The 24,876-nt window shown below is 36.5% G+C and overlaps 3 protein-coding genes across 8 annotated transcripts; 1 reads left to right on the forward strand and 2 right to left on the reverse strand.

Annotated features, from left to right (window-relative positions):
- Positions 1–68: 68 nt before the first annotated feature.
- rap1gapl (RAP1 GTPase activating protein-like) lies at positions 69–7,348 on the reverse strand. 4 transcript variants are annotated; one of them, XM_048153615.1, is made up of 19 exons: positions 7,033–7,348; positions 6,897–6,929; positions 6,707–6,800; positions 6,492–6,527; positions 6,314–6,361; positions 5,032–5,229; positions 4,824–4,921; positions 4,629–4,707; positions 4,484–4,537; positions 4,239–4,322; positions 3,984–4,084; positions 3,726–3,855; positions 2,981–3,151; positions 2,523–2,594; positions 2,222–2,308; positions 1,968–2,123; positions 1,763–1,846; positions 654–664; positions 69–545 (listed from the first exon to the last, which is right to left on the reverse strand). In XM_048153615.1, the coding sequence occupies exons 1-19, from the start codon at positions 7,095–7,097 to the stop codon at positions 479–481; spliced, it is 1,668 nt and encodes a 555-aa protein (XP_048009572.1). In that variant the 5' UTR covers positions 7,098–7,348; the 3' UTR covers positions 69–478. The 4 variants fall into 4 exon arrangements, with proteins under 4 accessions (XP_048009572.1, XP_048009571.1, XP_048009570.1 ...); XM_048153614.1 differs by having other exon boundaries at positions 2,981–3,178; XM_048153613.1 differs by having other exon boundaries at positions 6,707–6,929.
- Positions 6,750–24,875, forward strand: phc1 (polyhomeotic homolog 1). 3 transcript variants are annotated; one of them, XM_048153610.1, is made up of 15 exons: positions 6,750–6,886; positions 12,309–12,458; positions 12,595–12,705; positions 14,735–14,812; positions 17,323–17,466; positions 17,635–17,805; positions 18,444–18,528; positions 19,158–20,095; positions 20,200–20,338; positions 21,085–21,254; positions 21,418–21,490; positions 21,603–21,690; positions 21,835–22,006; positions 22,675–22,906; positions 23,005–24,875. In XM_048153610.1, exons 2-15 carry the CDS (start codon positions 12,339–12,341, stop codon positions 23,154–23,156), a joined length of 2,673 nt encoding a protein of 890 aa, XP_048009567.1. In that variant the 5' UTR covers positions 6,750–6,886; positions 12,309–12,338; the 3' UTR covers positions 23,157–24,875. The 3 variants fall into 3 exon arrangements, with proteins under 3 accessions (XP_048009567.1, XP_048009568.1, XP_048009566.1); XM_048153611.1 differs by lacking the exon at positions 6,750–6,886 and adding an exon at positions 10,526–10,638; XM_048153609.1 differs by lacking the exon at positions 6,750–6,886 and adding an exon at positions 11,433–11,787.
- Positions 7,741–10,671, reverse strand: LOC125243785. The gene is made up of 2 exons (XM_048153616.1): positions 10,537–10,671; positions 7,741–10,024 (listed from the first exon to the last, which is right to left on the reverse strand). Exon 2 carries the CDS (start codon positions 9,992–9,994, stop codon positions 8,411–8,413), a length of 1,584 nt encoding a protein of 527 aa, XP_048009573.1. The 5' UTR covers positions 9,995–10,024; positions 10,537–10,671; the 3' UTR covers positions 7,741–8,410.
- Position 24,876: the final 1 nt, after the last annotated feature.

The following is a 24,876-nucleotide window of genomic DNA, read 5'->3' on the forward strand; positions in this document are numbered from 1 at the left end:
ATACATTTAGTGGATAAAAAATATTCAGAATTTTCCCCAACCTGGGCCTGGAAGGTTAATACATGAAATGTTCTAATCAGATTTATTGGGTCTCTCATTTGCAGATCAAACTGAAATATATTTGAAATACACTTAAATATTTAATTACAGTTGGATGAATACATTTCAGAAAAATAGTTCATTTCCAGAAATTAAACCCATCTTCTCTGGTGTACATCAGTTATAAGCAGCCACTGAATCTTAACTATGCCACTTTAAAGAAGACATTCAAATGATAATATACAATATCTGAAATCTTATATATTCATGATTGCACTTGCAGCTAGTCACAACTTACCTTAATACACAAAGTATTAGTAAAATCTATTTGCTTAATTGTGCTTTGTACTCTTTAATGGATGGTAAGCACCTATCTTGAGGTCTTCAGAAGTCTTGAAGTCTTTTTTGTGCTTAAGGCCGAAAGAGTAACAACCTTCATCTATAGGTCATCCTGAGGGCTGGTTTGACCTCTCATCTCAGTGTATCCCACGCTGCTTGTCTGCTCGCTGTGAGTGAGGTAAAATATGAAACTATACACAACTTGTGTGAGAAACTGTAAGTTGCTTTGCACTTAACATAACACGTAAATTGTAAAATATTTCATATATTCTTACCTTTCACCATCCTTTTCCAGTGTTTTAGTAGTGAGAAAAAAAAAAAAAAATGGTCATACTTTAGCAAAATGATAAAAATAATGAACATATTATTTGTTCACTTATTATGTATTAAAGGTGCCGTAGAACTTCTTTTTAAAAGATGTAATATAAGTCTAAGGTGTCCCCTGAATGTGTCTGTGAAGGTTCAGCTCAAAATACCCCATAGATTTTTTTTTATTAATTTTTTTAACTGCCTATTTTGGGGCATCATTAAATATGAGCCGATTTAGGCTGCGGCCCCTTTAAATGCTCACGCTCCCCGTCCACGGAGCTCACGCTTGCCTTTAACAGCATAAACAAAGTTCACACAGCTAATATAACCCTCAAAATGGATCTTTACAAAGTGTTCGTCATGCAGCATGTCTAATCATGTAAGTATGGTGTTTATTTGGATGTTTACATTTGATTCTGAATGAGTTTGAGGGTGCTCCGTGGCTAAAGCTAACATTACACACTGTTGGAGAGATTTATAAAGAATGAAGTTGTGTTTATGAATTATACAGACTGCAAGTGTTTAAAAAATGAAAATAACGACAGTCTTGTCTCCGTGAATACAGTAATAAACGATGGTAACTTTAACCACATTTAATAGTACATTAGCAACATGCTAACGAAACATTTAGAAAGACAATTTACAAATATCACTAAAAATATCATGATATCATGGATCATGTCAGTTATTATTGCTCCATCTGCCATTTTTCGCTGTTGTCCTTGCTTGCTTACCTAGTCTGATAATTCAGCTGTGCAGAGATCCAGACGTTAATACTGCCTGCCCTTGTCTAATGCTTGAACATGAGCTGGCATATGCAAATATTGGGGGCGTACATATTAATGATCCCGACTGTTACGTAACAGTCGGTGTTATGTTGAGATTCGCCTGTTCGTCAGAGGTCTTTTAAACAAATGAGATTTATATAAGAAGGAGGAAACAACGGTGTTTGAGACTCACTGTATGTCATTTCCATGTACTGAACTCTTGTTATTTAACTATGCCAAGATAAATTCAATTTTTAATTCTAGGGCACCTTTAAGAAAACATTAGTGTGTTGCAGGTATTTGCTGACCTTTGGTCGCTGCCCTGCTACACCACCTGCCTTCTTTGGTACTCCCAAGGTATCGAACGAGTGGCTTCGCACTCTAATAGCTCTCTTAAGATGGTGAGGGAGACTTAAAGTGATTGATTTGATGCTTATTTTAATGTCAAACAGTAACAAGCACAATCCAGTAACAACATCAAGGCCTATTGTCTATTGATCTGAGATTATCTACCTTAAAGTTCTCAATGAATCCTCCACCACCCTCTGGAACATTCCTCCCTCCTTCAGTGAGGGGGATGCCAGGCAGTGACGGCTCTCCCAACATGCATTGGGAGCGGGAAGACAGTTCAGATCGCAATGCTTCCAAGAGAGATGAACGTGTACGTAACTGAGATCACAAAAGGAGAGAAATGGAAGCACAAGTGATATAAAATGAGGCTGTTAATATAAGTCAATGGTTAGTTCAGGTGTTTTATGTCTGGTTACCTCCAGTCGACTGAATTTCTCGGCCTTGTAACAAGAGATTTCAGCATTTATAAGTTTGGTCAAAAGGAACTCTCTTAAAACTGAGCCCTGGAATTAGAAATTCAGAGCATTGTCATGGAGATATAAAATATGATTTGCATGTTTTGGTTGATTTTTTAAACCTTCACGTATGGCAAAGGAAATGTAGTAGGTCTATCATGTTTCTTATTTAAGACCAAATGGTAAATAATTGTACTGATGTAAGACAGTTGAAAGCTGCCTTGCTGAAACCTCTGAATTGTAATAAGTCATGTGGTCTCACCTCTGTAAAAATGGGTGGTGTAGGAAGGGGTGGGCCAAATGGGGGCACATCCTCCCTAGCAGTGACAGATACCTGTCAATCAAACAAGAGGTTTTGAAACTGTGGTACACAGTGGTGTGCCCTGATAAAGCTTTTTCACTCTGATGTCTTGACAGGAGCTAGATGATACATTAAATTTTATTTGTATGATGGGTAAATAGGCTACCACATTGACAAGATACCCTAAATTTAAACCTAACTGTAAAGTATTTGCTTCAGATTTACGTTTACTGTCACTTTAAAAAAAGCTTCATCCAATTTTAAGTAAATTGTAAATTCTGTTTTATTTTTTTCGCCTTATTCCCTATTGTTCTTTTTTTGTTCTCTAAAATATGTATTTTTAATTGAAATAAATCTAAAATCTATGAAATAAAATGATTTAAAGCAAAATGAAGCAATTTTTTTTTTTTTTTTTTTACCTGAAATGATCCTCCATCTCCTCCTTCTCCCTCATTTTCTCTCTTTATTCTCCGCACTGCAATAAAACAATGCAAGAAGTGGGATCTGATCACATCCGAAATGAAGGGAGTGTGACCCTCCTGATATACCAGGGCAACAATATCATTCCCAATGTGTCTCTTTCTCTGTAACTGAGAGGGGAAAACAGAAGAGTAGAGCTGTAATTAAAGAGAAAAGAAGAGTGTTTTTATAAAGGATATTTAAGCATTATATCATCCCGCCTGCCTGTGATTGTTCCATTCTGTGTATTAGTGGTGAGGATTTCAGTGGCTCTTTTTGCAGGTTATATCGATACACAAGTAGGTAACGACAACAGTGACCGGTTCAGTGAATCATTGATTCATTCACTGAAGCTGATTCGTTCATGAACGAAACAAATGACTCGATAGATTCGTTCAACCAACCACACTGATTGATTCATTCGGAAACGAATCACCACCACTACTGTGTGTTGCTGTAAAACGCAGATTGGACCTTTTTTGGAAAATTTTCATTGGCGATGCAAAATACATTAAGTAACTATCAATATTGTGTCTAAAATGTAAGTTACTCAATATTAAATTCTTTTTCTATTGTTGAAATGTTGCTTAAAATCAAAACAGAGTCGTGCTATATTAGCATACAATATAAAACGCATTATGACGAAGAAGGTTGGTAAAAGGCTAATTGATTATTTACATCCAAAAAACATTAATTAAATTTCACCTGTTGTGTATCTCCTTCTGTGAACGGCAGTTTAGTGGCAACATGGAACATAATCTCTCGTCCATGGAAGGAGGTGAAAACTGCTTCATTTCCTGTCTGGCCATGCGAGACATCCAAACCTCCCCTGAAGCTAAGAGATGGAAAATGTTGATGTTCTTTTGACAGGTGACAACACATTTCAAATTAGTGTTATTGATGTTGATATCGATATTGATATTAATCAATATCAATAGGAGTGAGTCCTTCTAACCCTCTTACCCAGTAAATCCTTGCAGTTTGACTGTCTGCCCGAGTATTGATAAAAACTCCAAAAACTCCTCACTTTCCTCAGTGTTACTGAGAATATCTTCCTCTGTTAACTACATAACATGAATCAAAAACAAAATAATGTAACAGTAGCAAGAAATTACAAATATCTATTTAGGCTTTTTATTCGTCAAACTAGCAAAGCTGGAATTAGAAAACAGGTGAACATGTTACAGGAAGTAAACCATATTTTTTTTAAAAGCATACCTGTCCTTCTCTCTGGTATAAGACACCAAATTTAAAGTTTTGAGACACCCTGTGTTCATCAAATGCCATTATGATCTCTGGGGCCTTTTGATGCAGAAGGAAAAGAGAAGATGGATGACATTTGCATTGATTGTATCAGAAAAGTTTTTGCTTTATGGAATTTGTCAGTTTATAAATCAAGAATTGCAAGTTAGCACTTCCAACAGATCACAGTACAGACCATTTTGACAAGAGTGAAGATGTACCTTTAAGTAACTCACAGCCTCAAAGCATGACATGCTGACACTTGAGCACAGCATCTTAAATAAAACAAATCAAAGCTAATCAATCTTCTATTCACTTTCATTCATGTGTGAATCTAGTAAATCCGGTTGTGTGCTTGTGAGATACCTTTGCCAGCTCCACTGCCGTGGGGAATTGTTGAAAGAGAGAAACAGAGAATGTGCCATGAATTGAGCACTCCTTCATTCTGATAAAATAAAAAAAAGAAAAGAGAAGAAAACTAAGCAGGATGGTCTTGTACAGGTAGTTATTACTGCACATCATCGTAATGAATGACATGTAAGGTGGTCACAAAATACACACCTCAGAATGACTCTCAGGCGATTTTCCTCTTCCTCAAGACAAACAGATAAAACTAGGGGCCCAAGAGAGGGGTCACTGGCAGTGAACGAATGATGATACTGCAGCAAAGATGAAAGAAAGGCATGAAAATAATAAAAACATTCAAACTATTTAGTGTGTGAGTTAAAGTTTTCCAAATGAAAAAAAGAAAGAAGAAAAGATCACTGACTCTATGGCGGAAGAATTCCTGATAGACTTTAGCTTCACTGTCTCTCTCCATGATGTCATAGCTCTCCAGACCAAATCCCCCCTGTGAGAGAGTAGGGCTGGTCTCCACGTGTCTATCCAGGGGAGGGTCGATCCAATAACCTCCAGATTTAGGGGGCAGGATGAGAGGTAATCCATCTCCAATCTTTAACAGCCGTGTCTGAGTGATCAATAGTGAATGTGAAAGTGGGAACTTGAAACTATATGGTTCAAAGGTTTGGGGTCAGCAAGTTTTTTTTTTTTTTTTAAAGATGTTTACTAAGTCTGCATTTATTTATTTATTTATTGAAGTAAAAACACTAATAATGTGAAGTATTATTACAATAAAAAAAAAAAAAAAAATCTATTTGAATATACTTTATTCCTGTGGTGGTATAGCTGAATTTCCAGCAGCCATTACTCCAGTCTTCAGTGTCACATGATCCTTCAGAAATCATTCTAATATGCTGATTTGGTGCTCAAGAAACATTTATTATTTTAGCAATGTTGAAAACAGTTGTGCTGCCTAATATTTTTGTGGACACCATAATAATTTATTTTTTCAGGATTCTTTGATTCATAGAAAGTTCAAAAGAACAGCATTTGTGGTAACACTTTACTTTACTGTGTCCGTTACACATATTACATGTAGTTACTGTAGTAATAACTATAAATTATAATTACACGCGACTAACCCTAAACCAAACCCTAATCCTAAAGTAAGTACATGTAGTTAATTGTTATTACTCGGTACTTAAATATATAATTACACTGTAACACAGACAGCTTAAAGACAGCTTGAATTGTATGTTTATATTTTTTAAATATGCATATGAGGGTGTTTCTTCATCTACAGTCACTTTATATTAGAAAATAAACTCTCATAAGTCATGCTTTTTACTCTCTCACTAAATATTTAAATTGTTCCTCTAACAATTCCTAACACATGCATCACTAAGACTCTGTCGTCTTTTTAAAACATAATGAAACTTCCACCACACCTCAAAGTGCGCACTGTGTTTAATAGTATTCTTTGATGGAAATGACATTTCTAACATTTTTGTAATAAAGAGGGTAAAACGCTTTAAAAAATAAATACATATAAAAACTGACATTTTTAATGTCAAAAGAATAAAACCTGGAACATAAAAGTGCTTAAAGTTGAAGAAACACCCCTTATGATTTGCTAAAATAGTTCCATATATACTGAAACTTTCACATAAACAAATAGTTTTCATGGATATTTTTTAGGTAAAAAACCCTACCCTCAGAGGTGGTGGAAACTCACAACGTTGTTCATCCAATCTGCTACCCTTTAAAAAAACAAGACCACAGAGAAATCATCATCATTGCGACAGAACAAGACAACCGTACTGTATTTACACTGTGTTGTTTACTCTGGCAAAGAAGGTGGAGAGAAAGAGAGAAAGATGACGATGTTACCTGTAGCTTTTCAATGATTGCAAACAACTCAGTGACCTGCCGAGAAATGACGAGGGAATGACAGAAACAGTGAATGTTTCAGATAATGCACCCTACAAGGTATAATCAGAATATTATCAATACAGAATGTAATTTGTCCAGTTTCTCCACCAATATGTTTCTCCATAGTTTCATTTTCAACATCTTCAAAACATCTAAAACAGGAGATTTCTTACCTTCTGACTGGACGGTGCAGAAGTGAGTGGCTTAGCCTCACTGGAGGGGGAATCCAAAATATCCAGTATGCTGTGACCCATGGATTCTGCACAGCTGTAACACACAGAGACAAGCGTTCTGGAAAAGTCTGCATGTGGTAACTGAGTCCAGACACCTGACCACAGCAACAAACCCAAACTGTAAGCTGACCTGCTCTCATTTCCAGTGATGAATTTGTCAATCCTGCACACAGAATAAACATGGAACATGACAGAAATCCTTAATTCAGACAGCATTGTGTTCAAATCACAGTAGTGGCTGAATGTTACTTGTCATGTCCACTCACCCGCCATAAGCTCCGAATGTGAAACTTCTTTTTCTGGAGAACAACTTCTCGTTTCTCCCCTCCATGGTACGTGTTTATTACCGACAACCACAGAAATATGCTAACCAGGCATGCAGGCCATCACTCCTGATAAGGAATTAACTGCTTCTCTCTGTCTCTGTGTGTGCATGTGTATCGCTCTCTCTCTCTTTTCTCTCTGCCCCCTGCTACTCTCTCATTTAATCTCTCCCTACATCCTTCCTTGTCTCCTGCTGCCTGTTGACTGACAGGAATAACTCTTGCATGCCCATCTCCTGCCACTGACATTAGAGGTCGGTGAACTACTGCACATATACAGGCCAACTAAAAGGCTTTGAATAGATACAATGGTGAATATTTGCTCACTGAAATCGTTTAAAAGCGTTTGTGTAGCATTTATACAGCCTCTCAAAAAACCTGCTCTGGGAGGAGGGAAAGATACATGAATGGGCAATGGACTATTGCTATAGACCTGTTACCCTTTCAGTAAGCAAGATTCATCAATTATTGACCAAACTCTCTTAGAGAGAGGAGGCAAGGCAGCAGGGGAGAGAGGGAGGGAGCAGGAAAAAGAGGAAGAGAGAGAGAGAGAGAGAGGGGTCAAGAGACTTAACTGGCGAGAAAATAGAGAAATGAAAAAGTGATGTTGAGAAGGGGACAGACTCTCAAATAAGGTTTGTTTGACCGGAATCTTGAACAATTTAACAATTTATTTACATATTATAAATATAAAATGTACAGTGAAAATTTCATACAAAATGTTTACAATGCATTTTATATGCATTTTATTTTAGAACTGCAGGCGGGTTCAGGGGCATATGACAAATCATAAAAATAAAAACACTTACTAAAATATTACATTTAATTCATTTTTACCTGCATATATTTTTTTACCTGATTTTTAACTGACATCAGAACATGTGTTTACTAGTCCTCTTGAAAGAGTGCATAACATACTCCACTTGAAAGAGTTTTTGCCCACTTGTATTGGAAAATCATAACTCAGTTTGCTTAGAAACATAATAGTTTGAAATATTGAAACTCTGCCCCTAAACATCAGCAATAGCAATAATCAATAATTAGCAAAAATCTTACTTTAGAATGGTATTGTCTATTTCTTTATATTCAAAATATTAATCCTGGCTGGTGTGTGAATTACTGGCCTATGGAGAAATAAAACCATAACTATGCATTATATAGTTCCTTATTCTTATAAAATCTATTAGCAACATCATATTTTGTAACATGTTTTGTTTCTAACCTTACAAGCACATTTATTTTTTGTAAGTTCTCATGAATGCTTTCATGCATTGCTGCAGCCCTGAGACATAACATAGCTTCTAGAAGTTCTTCTGAAGTGTTATGTGTCTTTCTGGAATACCAGATTTAGAACAGCCAGGAAACAGGCCAGAACCTCTTCTTCACAGAAAACACACAGTTCATCAATTTTCTGCTGTATTGCTTCATTCTTTCTCAGGTAATTCCAGTAGAAATCTCTGGGTTCTTGCCCATTCTTGTGGTAGTGTCTGATCACCATGACGGCTCTGTCAGAGGTGAAGCCTTTTGTTTGTTTTGCTACCCTGTTTAAAATGTACATGTAGGCCTGAACTTGATAGCAGTAGTCATGTGTTTCAATCAGATGTGCACAACGACCACCATTTTTTGGTTTAGTGAAGACTTTGCTGATCATATCTCCAGTGGTTCCTTTACACTCAATCACCATTTTTTCACGTTTTTCCCCTTTTATTTCTGCTAAGAAGTCTATTCTTCCAGAGAGGAATCCAAACTCTACTTTGTTACCTTTGGTGTACCTCACTTTCTTGTTTGTACCAATTTCATGCAGCTCATGGTAGAACTTGAGGCATTCACGTTCATCTCCTGGGTTCTGGAAATATTTGCCGAACCTTTGTGGAGAGGAGGTCGTCCAGAGAGCTGACTCGTCACTATAGTCTTTGCTCTCAATGTCACGAACATTCACTGTCACTCCCTCAGAAATGTTTGCAAGATTGTCTCCAACTTCTAAATGTCTCCAGCTCCTTGTCTGTGTTGTAGCATACATAGTGGGTGTGGAGATGGGATTTGTCTTGTATTTGTCTCTGAACCTGAATCCACAGCTTGTGTTTGATACATTCTTTTTCCACTGTGCTCTTAGATTTGCCTCGGACTGTTCTCTTTTTTCAAAGAAAATCATCAGTGTGATTTCAAGAACTTTTCCATTGTCTTTCAGTGACAGTGAGTTTTTAAGCTCCCGGCAGCCGAGGCGTGGAATGCTGTTAAACTCAAGCTTGAAGTTTTCCAGCTCTTTTACAATATCCTGGGCCTTCTGAATGATGCCTTCATTCTGTGATAGTCTGATGACTTTAGGATTCAAAACACCTTTGGGCAGGTTAATGCGGAGTGACTTTAGAAGTACTTGGTAGTCACTTACTGATATTCCACTGGGGCTGGTGCCAGAGCTGGTCGCCAATCTGGAACCAGGCTGCGCTTTTTCTTGCAAAAAAACCCTTGACTGGTGCCCAGACCCTGGTTTCAAACTGCTCCCAACTCTGGCATCAGCCCTGACATCCAGTTGTGGTCCTTTAGTGGGCCTTTTTACACTCACATGTTTTTTTAGTAAGTCTTCATTCCTCGATTGCCCCTTTGCTTCATTGTTCATCTGTTCTTTGGAAGTTGTCTTTCCACTCCCAGATACCCCCACTCTCAAATGCTTTATTTGACTTTGTCCCTTTGTAGCATGTCCTAAAACCTGGTTTTGTGTTCGTCTTTCATTCTTTCCACCTGTATTTCCAGTCAAGCCGACTTCCATCCTTATTTTCAGTTCTACCTCATCAACATTACTACATCCCTTCTGCCTATCCAACCCATTTTCCCTCTTCCTTCTCCCATCTTTCCTTGCACCAGCCTCTGCTTCTGTAGACCACACCCTGGATTTTTTGGTATCCATGTTTTTTTTTAGCTATAAAATTCTTTACACCTAGAAAACATTAGCATTGCAGAGATTAAAGTACAAACAATCATTGTTATTTAATTTATTATCTGAATAATTTGAAATAAATAAGAAATACAACATATATTTTATGATAAATATTAAATTAAATATATCTTTAATTCATAAAAATGGAGATATAAATCTAAAAAAAAATGTTGTTAGGGTAAACCAACACTTTATAAAGTCAGTGGTACTGAATCATTATTGTATCCAAATATGGAACCTGGAAATTTGCACAACATGTCATGTGATCTCTGTTCCGTATTAGTCATAAAATTTAAAGTCTTTTAAAACACTTCACTTTTGTTCAGTATATCAAGTTAATATATGTTAACCATTTGTATGTTTTTGTAACTATATCTGAAGCATTTGTGTAGGTAGACTACATCTATTCTCTTACACAACACATAATATTCCCCTGACAGTACTCATATTGCTTATATATAACATATATAATAAGTGTCTTTTCTAAAATAGTGGTGAAAATATATACTTACTGAGGTTTTCATTTGGTTCAAGCAGTTAAATCATGTCGAGACTTCACGCGCATATACCTGTTTGTGCTTATGTCAGCCGGTGATCTGTCAACTGAATAACAGGTCAGTCCAGATTGTAAATGAGCCCTTGCCATGTAAAAGTCTTTTACAGGCACACTGTCATTTTCTATCCAGCTGATTGCATGTGTGATTGTGTTTTATTTTTCGTAAATCATTATGTGTCAGTGTGAGTCATACAAAAATGAAACTTGGAATTTCCAGAATAAAAGTTGTAAAATTAAATAAATTAGAATAATTAAAAAAAACTTTCAAAATATCAATAATATTTGAAATACATTGTTTGGCCAAATCAAAGAGGCATAACTGACAGAAATGTGACTTTAAAAAAAAAATCACATATTTAGTAATTTTATTTAAAAAAAAAATCTAATTACATTCATGACAAATGTGATAAGAAAATTATATTGTTGATATTCAAAAATTCATTGTTTATAAAAAGATTTACCTTAAAATATGTTTTACATTTTTTTTAAAAAACAAATATTGTGCTGCTGTAGCATATGTACACTCACATGTAGAAAATCAAAGTGTTTTAGTAGACTTTTTACTTGATTTATTTATAAATAAATAAATAAAGTACACACATAATATTTTTTACTTGTTATTTGATAGGTCAAAATGTTTGATTTAAAATTCAAAAACTTGGCACTGGTAATTTCCACTCCACTAGATTTTTAAAAATGTATCCTTTTTGTAACCTCTAACATGTATTAGCCTATGTATTGCATGTATGTACAGTATGTATCTATTCATTGGACAGACAGACAGACAGACAGACAGACAGACAGATAGATAGATAGATAGATAGATAGATAGATAGATAGATAGATAGATAGATAGATAGATAGATAGATAGATAGATAGATAGATAGATAGATAGATAGATAGATAGACAGACAAGACTTTTATTATGTAATTATAATACACCGGTGCAGACTTCTATCTGGGACGTCATTTTTGGCGCCGGAAAAAGAATAGTAAACAGTACGGGGGGCGGGGCGGAGTTTCATCGCTTTTTTGAGGCTCATCACAATCACCGTTGTTTGAAGAATTCCAGCAATACTCAAAAAAGCAAAAAAAAAATAAATAGCGGAACTATCGTACTTCGATAACAGGCACGGTGGACTCAACATTTCCTGGTGGTTGTTTCCATCACGAGAGGGGGAAGGAAAAACAGTGCCGATCGCAGAGGTAAAATTCTGTCTGTTTGGCACTTTGGGAGTCGCCAGTTCGCCAACATTTTTGCAGCAGCAGATAGATGAGATACTGGGAGTGGACATGGTGTTTATTTTCACCCTATGCATTGATTCTGCTCATACACATGTTAATATAAATGACTGTGCATGGTGTTATTTTGTCTAGCAAGCTTCGCAACTTGCTGATAGGTGAATATTGCACAGAACTAATGCAGCTGCACCTCGATCACTCGCAAATGACAGATAACCAAAACTGCAATTTATTCGTTTTTAATGATATGTATATTAAAACTACTTGATATCGGTGCATTATTTTAAAGATATTCTATCTAAAGATTTTAAAAGACTTGGGGCACTTACAAGTTAACAAGTGTGTCTGTGCGAAAGTGTTCAAACGACTTCATTGTTTTATCATAATTAGCTGTTTTAATTGATATTTTATGAGACATCTAAGTATAAAACAGCATTCTAAATCGTTTGTTTATGCATATTTTTCTCTGGTATTCTATTACAAAGTTTGATTGACTGGTCGTCCATCCAGTGAGCATGGAGGCAGGAGAAGACCAGACCAGCTCCAGCTCAGCCAATAGCAATGCAGCATCAGGGGGAAACTCCCGCCCCACTCAGATAGCTCAAATGTCTCTCTATGAAAGGCAAGCTGTGCAGGTGGGTTACAAAGCCACTGCGAACTACACTTACAGCCAAATTCAAGATTAGTTTAAATCACTTATTCACGTCTGTGACTTTGAATGTCTTGATTTTTGGGAAATGAAGTTGTCTGCACTCTTAAATATATTTCCAGGCACTGCAGGCATTACAGAGGCAGCCCAATGCAGCTCAGTACTTCCAGCAGCTGATGCTGCAGCAGCAGATCAACAGCGCTCAACTCCACAACCTGGCCGCTGTGCAACAGGTCTGGATAATTCAGTCAAACTATAATGTCATGCAAAAAAAAAAAAAAAAAAAAAATTCGTCCAGCAGAAAAAAAAGGATTTGATATAATAGCCCTTGTGGATGATTTAAAAACAACCAAATTATATAAATTATCTTTAAGCAATTGCATCAGATTAGACTGTGAAATCTCAGCCCTGGTGTTTCACTAGAGTATTCATCATCTTTACCTGGTTGTGTAAAATAAGTAGACTACTGTTCAAAAGTTTGGGGACAGTATTTAATTTTCTATTCATTTATTTAATAAAAAAATTGAATACATTATTCAGCAAGGGTGTGTTACATTTTTCAAAAGTAAGAGTAAAAACATTTATAATGCTACAAAAGTTTTCTATTCCAAAAAATGCTGTTCTTTTGAACTTTCTATTCATCAAAGAATACTGAGCAGCAATATTTCTTGAGCACCAAATCAGCATATTAGAACGATTTCTGAAGGACACTGAAGACTGGAGTAATGATGCTAAAAATTCAACTTTGCATCACAGGAATAAAATGCAGATATTAAAATAGAAAACTGTTAAATTGTAATAACATTGTACAATATATTACTGTTTTTACTGTATTCTTGATCAAATAAATACAACCTTGGTGAACATAAGAAACTTCTTTCAAAAACATTAGAAAGTCTTACCAACCCAAACTTTTGAATGGTAGTGTAGGTAATCTTGTTTTTCGTATGTGCTTAAATATAAATAAACATATCTTATATTCAGTGTATATAAGCATTGTTTGGCATCATATGTAATTATTTTACATGTACATTGTAGTTGTATCATTTCCATAAATTATTACTAATAATCAGTTTATTATTTAGTTTTATTGATGTTATTTAACTATTATGACTACCATTATTATTATTAAAATGTTCAATGAAAAAATATTCTTTCATTTAAAGGTGCCCTAGAACTTTTTAAAAAAAGATGTAATATAAGTCTAAGGTGTCCCCTGAATGTGTCTGTGAAGTTTCAGCTCAAAATACCCCATAGATTTTTTTTTAATTCATTTTTTTAACTGCCTATTTTGGGGCATCATTATAAATGAGTCGATTCAGGGCTACTGGCCCTTTAATTCTCGTGCTCCACGCCCACGGAGCTCGCGCTTGCCTTGAACAGTGCATAAACAAAGATTACACAGCTAATATAACCCTCAAATGGATCTTTGCAAAGTGTTCGTCATGCATGCGGCATGCATGCGTCGGATTATGTGAGTATTGTATACTGTTATATTGTTTACATTGATTCTGAATGAATTTGAGGCTGTGCTCCGTGGCTAACGGCTAATGCTACACTGTTGGAGAGATTTATAAAGAATGAAGCTGTGTTTATGCATTATACAGACTGCAAGTGTTTAATAATGAAAATAGTGACGGCTTTTGTCTCCGTGAATACAGTAAGAAACGATGGTAACTTTAACCACATTTAACAGTACATTAGCAACATGCTAACGAAACATTTAGAAAGACAATTTACAAATATCACTAAAAATATCATGATATCATGGATCATGTCAGTTATTATTGCTCCATCTGCCATTTTTCGCTATTGTTCTTGCTTGCTTACCTAGTCTGTTGATTCACCTGTGCAGATCCAGATGTTACTGCCTGCCCTTGTCTAATGCCTTTCATAATGTTGGGAACATGGGCTGGCATATGCAAATATTGGGGCGTACACCCCGACTGTTACGTAACAGTCGGTGTTATGTTGAAATTCGCCTGGTCTTCGGAGGTCTTTTAAACAAATGAGATTTATATAAGAAGGAGGAAACGATGGAGTTTGAGACTCACTGTATGTCATTTCCATGTACTGAACTCTTGTTATTTGACTATGCCAAGGTAAATTCAATTTTTCATTCGAGGGCACCTTTAAGTTCTTATATGTGATATGTTGCTAATTATTTTCAGATCTAAATGTACACCACCCTTTAAAGATTTTAAAAGGCTTGTAGTGTCATTCCGCAAATGTTGCTTAGAGATTTCCCTTTTATATTCTCAGGCAACTCTTGCAGCCAGTCGTCAGTCCAGCTCTCCCAGTAACAGTGTCTCTCAAGCTACAAGCACAGCGCAATGCACAGTGAGTCTCTGGTTTTAAATCTATTAAATAAGTGATGGAAATCAAGTTAAGTCCCCTTTATTTTTATAGCGCTTTATACAATACAGATTGTTTCAAAGCAGCTTTACAGTGATCAGTGATGCAAACGGAGTTCAATTTGGTTGTAATGCAGCTTTAAAAAAGTGTCATTGCTCAGCTTAAGTCATTTGGTGTTGATGCATCACAAGTCAGAAAACTTGTGGATTGGTATCATATCTATTTATGTATGAGTAACATAACTAAGTATGATAACTATGCTCAGTTTTTGATTCTTTGTTTGTGCGCTTAATGCTTTTGATGATAATTTTGGAAGGTTTTATTAAAGGATTAGTTCACTTTCAAATTAAAATTTCCTGATAATTTACTCACCCCCATGTCATCCAAGATGTCAGTGTCCTTCTTTCTTCAGTCGAAAAGAAATTAAGGTTTTTGATGAAAACATTCCAGGATTTTTCTCCTTATATTGGACTTCAATGGCCTCCAAACAGTTGAAGGTCAAAATTAGTTTCATTGCAGCTTTAAAATTGCATAAATGAGCATTTATGGTTAAAATGTATACAATTTAAAAAATTTTTTTTTTTTAGAAAATGAGTGATGGTTTCTCTAGATAAGACCCGTATTTCTCGTCTGAGATCGTGTAGAACGCTTTGATGCTGCACTGAAACTGTAATTTTGACCTTAACCCTCTGGAGTCTGAGGCTGATTTGGGGCCTGGAGAAGTTTTGACATGCCCTGACATTTGTGCTTTTTTCAGTTGTTCATAAACATATAAATGACAAAAGTTAATTTCAGCACAAACTAGGCTACCATAATATGTGAGGAACATGTGTTACATGTTTGTGTTTTTGAAGGAATAACGTTTATGCGTGGTTACTGAAAAAACAAAAAACTTAAGTCACTGATATAAGGCCAATAAAAGTATATTAAATCTGTGTTCACAAGACTTTTGGGTATTGAAGGTTGTAGACTAGAGTTTTTGCTTCAAAATTATGTAAAAATTATGCTGACTACTCTTTCATTTATAACAATATACTGATTTAGTTTTGTAAGACACTTTTTGCCAAGAAACACGGTATGCGAGGAGGCGAAAATGAATAATGGCTCATTCTCACCTGTGAAGACAAAAGAATTGAATAGTAATGACCTGAAAAGACTTGCATATTAATGAGGCATTTCAGTCAGGTAGGCTGTGAAAAAAAACTTCTGTGATGTCTCAACCTCATCATGGTATATGAAACATACAGAAAAATGTTATTACAATATAAAATAATGGTTTTATATTATACTTTAAAATTAATGTATTTCTGTGATGCAAAGAGTCTGAATATAGGCTTTTAGTTTAAAAGCATGCACATTTGGAGAAATATAGGATTCTCATATGTTTATGTCAATTCTATACAGAGGAGTTATTTTTTTATTTAATATTCATTGTTATCTCTATGAGCGCTGGTGTTTGCAATTCATACTGCAGCTGGAGGGCGCTCTGTGCATTTTAGTCCACAAATTCACCTAAGAAGAAGACGATATTCCATGAATGGTGTTTACCAATTCATACTACAGCCGGAGGGCGCTAAAGAAACAAAAACTGCACTTAAAACTTATCAATAGAAGAAAACAAACAGGAATTTACTGCATGTCTTCCAGAGATGCTAACCATGGCTTTTTCATCCAGATAAACAATTTTCAAGGCAATAAATACACGATTGAGATGATGAATGCATGTGTTGTCTCTGAATTTGCCTGTGAATAGCGCTGGCTCCGTGGGCGTGGCCGCATTAGTGGGTAATGAGCTGAATCACGGACTTCTGACATGGCTCTCTTTTCATACAGATTACATAAAGTCGAACAGAATGTTAAGGTTTTCGATTTGACTTGCACGATTTAAACATTCCTGACATTTCAACGTATATTGGACTTAGACATAAGCCTCCAATGACATTTTTTGTCAAAATTAGTATTCACTAAGCTTTAACACTTGCATTTTCTGAGAACTATCAGATTGGAGCATTTATGGTTCAGAGGGATACAATGAGAGATCACGCATCATGTTAGTTTTCTTTATTTTACAAAAAGCACAACATTTTGTTTTTACTCTGAGTGTATACAAATAAAAGGAAATATTCTATAGTTTCAATTGATGCATTACTTATGTCTCTATGACAACAAATGACAGAGTATTTAAGTCTGTTTTGCTGCAATGTGAAAAAAAACCTGCAAAACGCGCCGGCGCGTTTTTAGACCTCAGAGTGTTAAACTGTTTGGAGGGCATTGTAGTCCACTATATGGATAAAAATCCTGGAATGTTTTCATCAAAAACCTTAATTTCTTTTCGACTGAAGAAAGAAAGACATTGACATCTTAGATGACATGGGGGTGAGTAAATTATCAGGAAATTTTAATTTGAAAGTGAACTAATCCTTTAAATAAAAGCTGATCTATGGTGTGTGTGGTTTTTTTTAAAATTATTTTTATTTTATTTTTTATTTTTTTAGGTGAACTTAAGTACCACCTCTGGTGGAGGGACCATGTCAAACCCTCGTCCAATAGGACCTGCCACCTTGGCAACATCAACAGCCCTTAGCCAGTCAGTTTTGTTAGGTGGAAACTCTGGTGGACAGGGTCAGATGTACCTGAGAGTAAGTGCCTTGTCATAGTGCTTAAATCCAGACCTAGACCTAATATATGTTTTTACAACTTGCCATAACATCAGTATAAAACTGTTCACCTGGTGAACATTAATGTACTGTTTATCCAAGCACGCTCTTTTCCTAAGGGTGTAATTTTACTGGTCTTTCCACCCACAGGTTAACCGCTCTCTCAAGACACCCCTCGCCCCTCAGCTCATTTTCATGCCTGGCGGTACGGCGACAGCTGCTGTGGCAACGGTTGCCCAACCGCAGCCCCAGCAGCAACCACAGCAGCAGCAACAGGAAACGACTCCCACATCCTCAAGTAACCAGTCAGACAATGATCAGGTGTGACATTTGGACTTCTGAGTGATTTCTGTCTCAGCTCTTACATTGTGTCCTAATCTCAAACAATGTACTATAAATCCTATTTCCTAAACAAATTCACCATGCAACAAGACATTTTTCTGGTTTGTGTGTCTTTCTGTTATCAACATTACAAATCGAGTAGTTTTTCATATTTGCATTTTTAAAAAATGTAATCAATTTATAATGCTATACTTTGTGTTATATTACCTTGGCAATACATGACAAAAAACAAAAACAAATTAACACTGCTGCAAGGGTTTTTTGAATACAGCGGCTGAGGGAGTGACGGCAAATTTGACATCTTTCTCTCTTCTGACTTCTATTTTTCTTCTTCTTTGGAAAGTCATCCAAACGCTATCACAGATTTTTTTGGAGTAAATGGAAATACAAAAATTATATTTGTTGCCGTTTCCTATTTACCCCTATAGAAGTTTACCCAACTATGAGGACATCCGCTTCTTAGAACCCCAGAAATGTGAAAAGGGTCCATTAAACCTGAGAACCTGTCATATTATGTCTGGTTAGACCATAGTGTTGAGATCGTTGTTCCTTCTCTCTTTCACACTTTTCATTGTTTTGCCTCATGCATAATTACTTTTGTCTCTCCCTTTTTTTAGGTACAGAACTTGGCAATGCGTTGCGTGTCCACTCCAAGGGTGGCTACTGTGAAGACAGAGTTTGCAGACAGGAAGGAGACGAGTGGTAAGGATTAAAGTTAAGATATTATAGGCTTCAACAGGTTATTTCTGCTTGCCCAGTTGAGCCAGTAGTTCAGATTTCCACTTGCCCTGCCCCAACACAAAAAATATAAATGTTATATATATATTTCTAATTTCAAATGTGTAATCTTTACATGTATTTATTATTCACATATACCCATTAAAAAGTAAGATTTTGACATATTCCATGACAGAAATACATTATATTTAAAAAAAAAAAAAAAAAATCAAAAAGAAAACGCTACTTCACAGTATTTATATTTACTGTATATTTGATCACATAAATGCAGTCTTGGTGAGCAAAACATTTCAGATCGATACTACCATGGCTATCACAGGTCATTCTTACTTTTTCTCTCTCGCTTTAAAATACTTCATCCATGTCAGCCAGCTAGATAATTTTACTTATCTGACAAAATAATATTTAAATATTGACAATTATTGACCATTCATTTCAGAATGTCACAGAAAAGCGAATTAAGTTTGTAAACCATAAAAACCATTCATCAGTCATTGTTATTTTTTTTTTCCTTTCCTTTCCTGCTGCCGTCATTTCCAAATGCACTGACTATGAAATGAACTCTAGTTTCTCTATCTTTCTTTGATTTTAAGGTTCATTCCCAATTAACCAGCAGCCTCAGACTCAGCAGCAGTTTGGTCAGTCAGCCCAGCAGATCCAACCACAGACTCAACCGCTTGCCAACACCAAACTGCAAAACTACTCCAATACCACCAATCCCAATATGTCTGGCCTCACCGTAAAGGGCGCTAACCAATCCGCTGTCACCCCACAGCAAGCAGGAGGTTCCTCCAACCCTCCGTCCTCCTCGCCCTCCCCCTCACTTCCTCTCTCCCAGCTTCTCCTTTCACAATCTGGCTTGTGCCAAGCTCGAGGAGTACCAGCTGCTGCGGCCACCGTAACCCACATCTTGGTGCCCACATCCAATGTTCCCACATCTTCTCAAGGCTATCCGATGGGCACAGTGGCAACCAAATCCAACATGACTGCCCAGACGTTAGTGGTGCAGCCACTCCAGCAGACGGGGGTGAATCTGAGCTCGGACAAATTGGGTCATGGAACGGGGCATGTGCCCATTCAACCTAAAACGGCTCAGGGGCATCGGCTGCCAGTGCAGATGCCCCCTCGTCACCCACCGCCCATTCTCCCAGCACCACCCAACAATGGCCAGGCCACAGGGGGCCATCACCCTCCCCACGTCCCAGTTCAGCTGGTCGGCGCAAGGCAAAGCACGCTAGGAAACTCCCAGGCTATAGCAGTGGCCCAGGCTCGGACCTGTTGCACCCAGCAAGACGCCACAGCTGTCGTGCCCGTCAATAACTCCGGTAGCAATGTTGTTACTATGATGACTGCCGTGGAAGCGGGCGGAGCCGGCATGTGCCTTAAAACAGCCCAAAGTGCCCTCCCACTGTCTCAGATGCAGACCAATCAGAGCGCAGTGTTGAGTCAGGGTAATTCTGCAGTTGCACACTCAATGGATGGACAGAATAACTCTGGAGACTCTGTGTTCGTTCAGTCTGGACAAGCTCAGGTTAGTAGATAATGGGTAGGAGATAATAGATTAGTAGATAATTACTGTATTTCATCATGGTCTGTCCATGTTGTGACACTTGTGCGATCTGCCTTCTCTCATAGACAAAGCCTGTGATTGGTCCATTAAAAAGGAAATCAGAATCCGATTTACCCCATGAGATGTCAACCGAGACCATCAATGCAAGTCCGTTAATGCAAGACTCCGCCCCTCCTCTTTCACCAGCTCCCTCACTAGATACAGGTGAGTCATAGGCAAGGGATAGTATGCCTGAGACATAGTGTTTCTTATAAAATGCAGTTTTTGTAGAAGGAGTGCCCTTAAAATACCCAAAATTATACACTACTGTTGAAAAAGTTTGGGATCAGTAAGTGTTTTGTTTTTTTTAAAGTAAAAGTAAAGGTTTTTTGTTTTTGTTTTTTGTAACAATTTTTTTCCACAAAAATAATATGCAGAACAACTGTTTTCAACAATATTATTAATGATACATGTTTCTTGAGCTCAAAAACAGCATATTAGAATTTCTGAAGGAACATGTGACAATGAACTGGAGTAATCGCCGCTGAAAATTCAGCTTTGCATTAAAGCAATTGATTATTTTTCAAAATATATTCAAATAGAATATTTTAAATTGTAAATCTTTTGAATGTAAGTGTTATTTTAAAAACAAAATATTATCAAATGAACCAGCCAGTCATGATTACAGATGTACAAAATATTGGTTCCATACTGGTTATAATCCAATTTTTATTCATCTTATTAATTGATTCTTGATATATAATTGCTCATACTCATTTTATATATTTTATATTTAGATTACCTTTGCCATCATCTAACAATATTCACTTAAAGTTAATCTTTAAAAACACTAATAGCTTATATATATATATTTATTATCTGTATGAGTAGTAGAGTTTATTCTTCTCATCTATCTTTGTATTAACATTTTTGGTCTTCTGAACAATCTGTATTTTTTCTTTCTTATTTAGTACCAGAGATGGCGTTCTCCTCTCCTCCTACTCTCTCTCTTTCTCTCCCTCTTCCTCGTGGAGGAGGACAAGGTGATCGAGCACCTGTCCCACAGGCTGTGGTCAAACCTCAGGTTCTCACTCACCTCATTGAGGGCTTTGTTATCCAGGAGGGAGCCGAACCTTTCCCTGTGAGTCTTTCTCCTTAATACAAATCTAGTGTTTCATGGAAAGGCAAAATGTGTTTTCCGACCACTGTAGAAAGACAATAAAGCATTAAAAACATTCATTAATTAATGGACCAGTCTTCTGAGAGGAGTAGAACACTCATGAACTTTTCCTGTTGATTGACAGGTGACTGGGCCAGTGAAAGAAATTCCTGTGGCTGTTCCACCCATCCTACACCGAGAGAACATACGTTCTGATAGTGAGTGGTCGTGTGTTTCAAAGCTTTGTGGAAAAACTGTTTAAGTTGTTTAGACATATTATTTATATTCTCTTTCTCTCTTACAAATATATCGTCTGTATATCGTTTACAGAGTTAAAGTGTGAATACTGCTTAAGATTTGCACCAGCCAACCAGTTCAGACGATCCAAGCGCTTCTGTTCCAAAACCTGTGCCAAGAGGTAAGACCAAAATCATCTCATATCATTGATTTATATTTTTTAAAAAAAAGAAAAAAAAAAATATATAGAAAAAATGTAACTAATTATGAATAAACCTGAATTTGTGTATTGTTTTATCGCTGACTTCTGAACTTTTTGATTCAGGTACAATGTCAGCTGTAGTAACCACTACCGTGTTAGTAGGGGTCTTGAGGGTGCAGAACGGCCACCAGGGAGCCCTGCGGCGCAGGATGTTATTGCTAGACGCAGAGGTCCTCGCAGGAGCAGCTCTGAGATCGCCTGTGCTAAAATAGCAGGCAGGCATCTTCCCGTAAAGGTGAGATGATGGACATTGCAGTTTTGGGTCTGTACGATTTTTTTAAGTTTTTTTTTAAGAATTTAATACTTTTATTCAGCAAGTGTACGTTGAATTGACCAAAAGTGACAGTAAAGACATTTAAAATTCTACAAAAAGTTTTAAAAAATGCTGTTCCTTTGAATTTTCTATTCTTCAAAGAATCCTGAAATAAATGTATCAAGGTTTCCATAAAATTTTTAAGCAGCACAACTGTTTTCAGCAATGATAAGAAATGTTTCTTGAACAATAAATTAGCATATTAGAATGATTTCGGAAATATCATGTGACACTTAATACTAGATTAATGATCTGTTTTGCCATCATAGGAATAATCTTTTTCAATTTTAAATGTAATACATTTAAAAATATACTAAAATAGAAAAGATAAATTGAAATAATATCTCACAATATTATTATTTTTACAGTATTTTTGATCAAGTAAATACGTAAGAGGCAAGCATAAAAGACTTCTTTCAAAAAAGAAAAAAGAAAAATCTTACTGACCCCAAACTTTTGATTAGTAGTGTAGACATTTGTGCAAATTAACCCAAAGGGAATTGAAATTAGCTGCTTGGTTTTAAATATGTTTTTCTTTTTTGAAATTTTAGAACAAAGTATATAAATGTATAACCTTTTCTATTTCGCAGTGTCGTTCAGAATCTAGTCGTTCCGAGGACATCTCCAGCTGTGAGGAAGAGGAAGACTTCTTCTCACTCTCTCCCAGCTCGTCCTTCTCGTGCCCGAGACCAACCCACTGTGGTCCTCAGTTGGATGACACGGCACCGAGTGACCTCCCAGTGGACGAGAACCACTTCTTATCTGGCAACCCTGCTCGCTGGAGTGTGGAGGAAGTGTGTCAGTTCATTTCTTCTCTTCAAGGTCAGTGTTCCGATGCCACACGTGATGTGTGCTTTGTTTTCTCCTACATATTTACGAAATTATTTAATGTACTCCTCCATTGTGACATCTCTTGTCAGGTTGTGAGGACTTGGCATCCCAGTTCCTGTCACAGGAGATTGATGGGCAGGCGCTGTTGCTTCTCAAAGAAGAACATCTCATGTCCACTATGAACATCAAACTCGGTCCTGCCCTCAAAATCTGCGCGTCTATCAACAGCCTAAGGGATTGAACGAGGGTCGGAGAGAGAGGAGTTGCAGGATTAGAGCTTTATACTTCCGTCACCAGCCTGAGAAACTGATACTGATGGGGTGAAAAGACTTTAGATTTGTCCTAAAGATAATCAAAACAGGGAAGAACGGGAGAGAATGTCATCTGAAGGGTAAAATAAGTGATGCCTTATTAAAGGGATAGTTCATTTTGTCATTACTTACTCACCCTCATGTTGTTTCAAACCGGTACGAGTTTTTTGTGTGTGTGTGTGTGTGTGTTTTTTGAACACACACACACAAAAAAAAGATATTTTAAAGAGTGTTGGTAACAGACAGTTTGACGTCCATAGTATTTTTTCCCTACTATGTAAGTCATTGGCTACCATCAAACTGTTTGATTACCAGCATTCTTTAAAATATTGTCTTTTGTGTTCAACAGAAAAAAAGAAAATCGGTTTGGAACAACTTGAGGGTGAGTAAGTGATGACAAAATTTTCTATTTTGGGTGAACTATCACTTTAAAAGCAAATTATTTACCTTACTATTTTTGTTTAGATGTGAAAGCTTGATTATTAATGATATTGTTTTCAACAATGGCTAGATTGTATCTGACTAGTTCTCACTTTAATTTGTCCTGTTTTCAAACACTTTGAGAAAGATATTGGAAGTGATCCTAAAGGAAAAACAGCACAAATATGATCATGTATAATCTTTACATGACTAAATCGATTTGTTTAGAGATGATAAACAAAATACATCTGTCCTGGGTTTTGAATGTGCTACATATATAATATTAGGGACTTGTTTGAATGGGCATGCGAGTCTTGCATCTGTTTTCTTGCAGTCACTGTAAATGTGTGGTCTTAAAGTCAGTATGTTTGTGTCCTTTTGTGATTGTTGGTTATTTTATACATTAATAATCAAAGTATGACTGATGGTGACATTAGAGACAGTAATCAATGTTATTCCTGTAGTGTTTTTGACTATCGGTGTCAAAGACGTGAATAAGTTGCCTTTCTAAAATAACAGCATGTTGCCTTTGACAGCTGCATCTTTTTCCAGAGCTTCCCTTCTTTCCCCATATCAGTCATCCGAGCATCGTTTCACTACTGTTACTTTCGGCTGATCAGCACTTGACTAAGGGATTGTCGGTTGTCTTTGGTGCACTGTTAAGTTAGAAGTTAATACAATTAGATTCCCATACACTAAATAATTCATCTATATGATGCTCCTGCAGTCACTATGACAACATATATGGTAATTTCAGCCTTTAGTGATCTCATACTGCAGTTTTCTGTGTTCATTCCTCTTTCACTGCTATTAATGGTTCAGAGACTGTGAGAGATGGAAAATCTGGAGCTATGTTCTTACTACACAGTATTACTGAATTGAAGTAGGTTTTGTTTCTTTTTTTTAAATCACAAACTGAAGGAGTGCTTGTATAACTGATCCTAGAACAACAAATTGTTTCTCTTTTTTCTACAGTAGATGATTGTAGGAAATTTTTCATTTGTATTAAAGATAGCATCATTATTTTTGGGTACAGCTTCATAGACAAGTATTAGTAGCTTTTCTTGAGAGCCTTGCAGCACCTGAGAGCACGTATGATGAGGTAGTGTGATTGTGTATAAGAGAGAGAGAGAGAGAGTGCCGGAGAAAGCTGTGTGCTGGTGCTCTAAAAATATGGCTGAGTTTCTTTGTATGCATAAATATGAATAAAGAAGGTGCTGTGACATTCAC

Source organism: Megalobrama amblycephala, linkage group LG13 (assembly GCF_018812025.1).
Source record: "Megalobrama amblycephala isolate DHTTF-2021 linkage group LG13, ASM1881202v1, whole genome shotgun sequence".
Taxonomy (NCBI): Eukaryota; Metazoa; Chordata; class Actinopteri; order Cypriniformes; family Xenocyprididae; genus Megalobrama; species Megalobrama amblycephala.

Excerpts from the sequence above, each read along its gene's own strand:
- rap1gapl (XM_048153612.1), bottom strand. The coding sequence starts at position 7,097 with ATGGAGGGGAGAAACGAGAAGTTGTTCTCCAGAAAAAGAAGTTTCACA. Across the intron at positions 6,362-6,491 it reads CAATCATTGAAAAGCTACAG|GGTAGCAGATTGGATGAACA; the intron begins GTAACATCGTCA and ends GTTTTTTTAAAG. Across the intron at positions 4,085-4,238 it reads TATACCAGAGAGAAGGACAG|TTAACAGAGGAAGATATTCT; the intron begins GTATGCTTTTAA and ends CATGTTATGTAG.
- LOC125243785 (XM_048153616.1), bottom strand. The coding sequence starts at position 9,994 with ATGGATACCAAAAAATCCAGGGTGTGGTCTACAGAAGCAGAGGCTGGT.
- phc1 (XM_048153610.1), top strand. The coding sequence starts at position 12,339 with ATGGAGGCAGGAGAAGACCAGACCAGCTCCAGCTCAGCCAATAGCAAT. Across the intron at positions 17,806-18,443 it reads ACCAGTCAGACAATGATCAG|GTACAGAACTTGGCAATGCG; the intron begins GTGTGACATTTG and ends CCCTTTTTTTAG. Across the intron at positions 22,907-23,004 it reads GTTCATTTCTTCTCTTCAAG|GTTGTGAGGACTTGGCATCC; the intron begins GTCAGTGTTCCG and ends ATCTCTTGTCAG.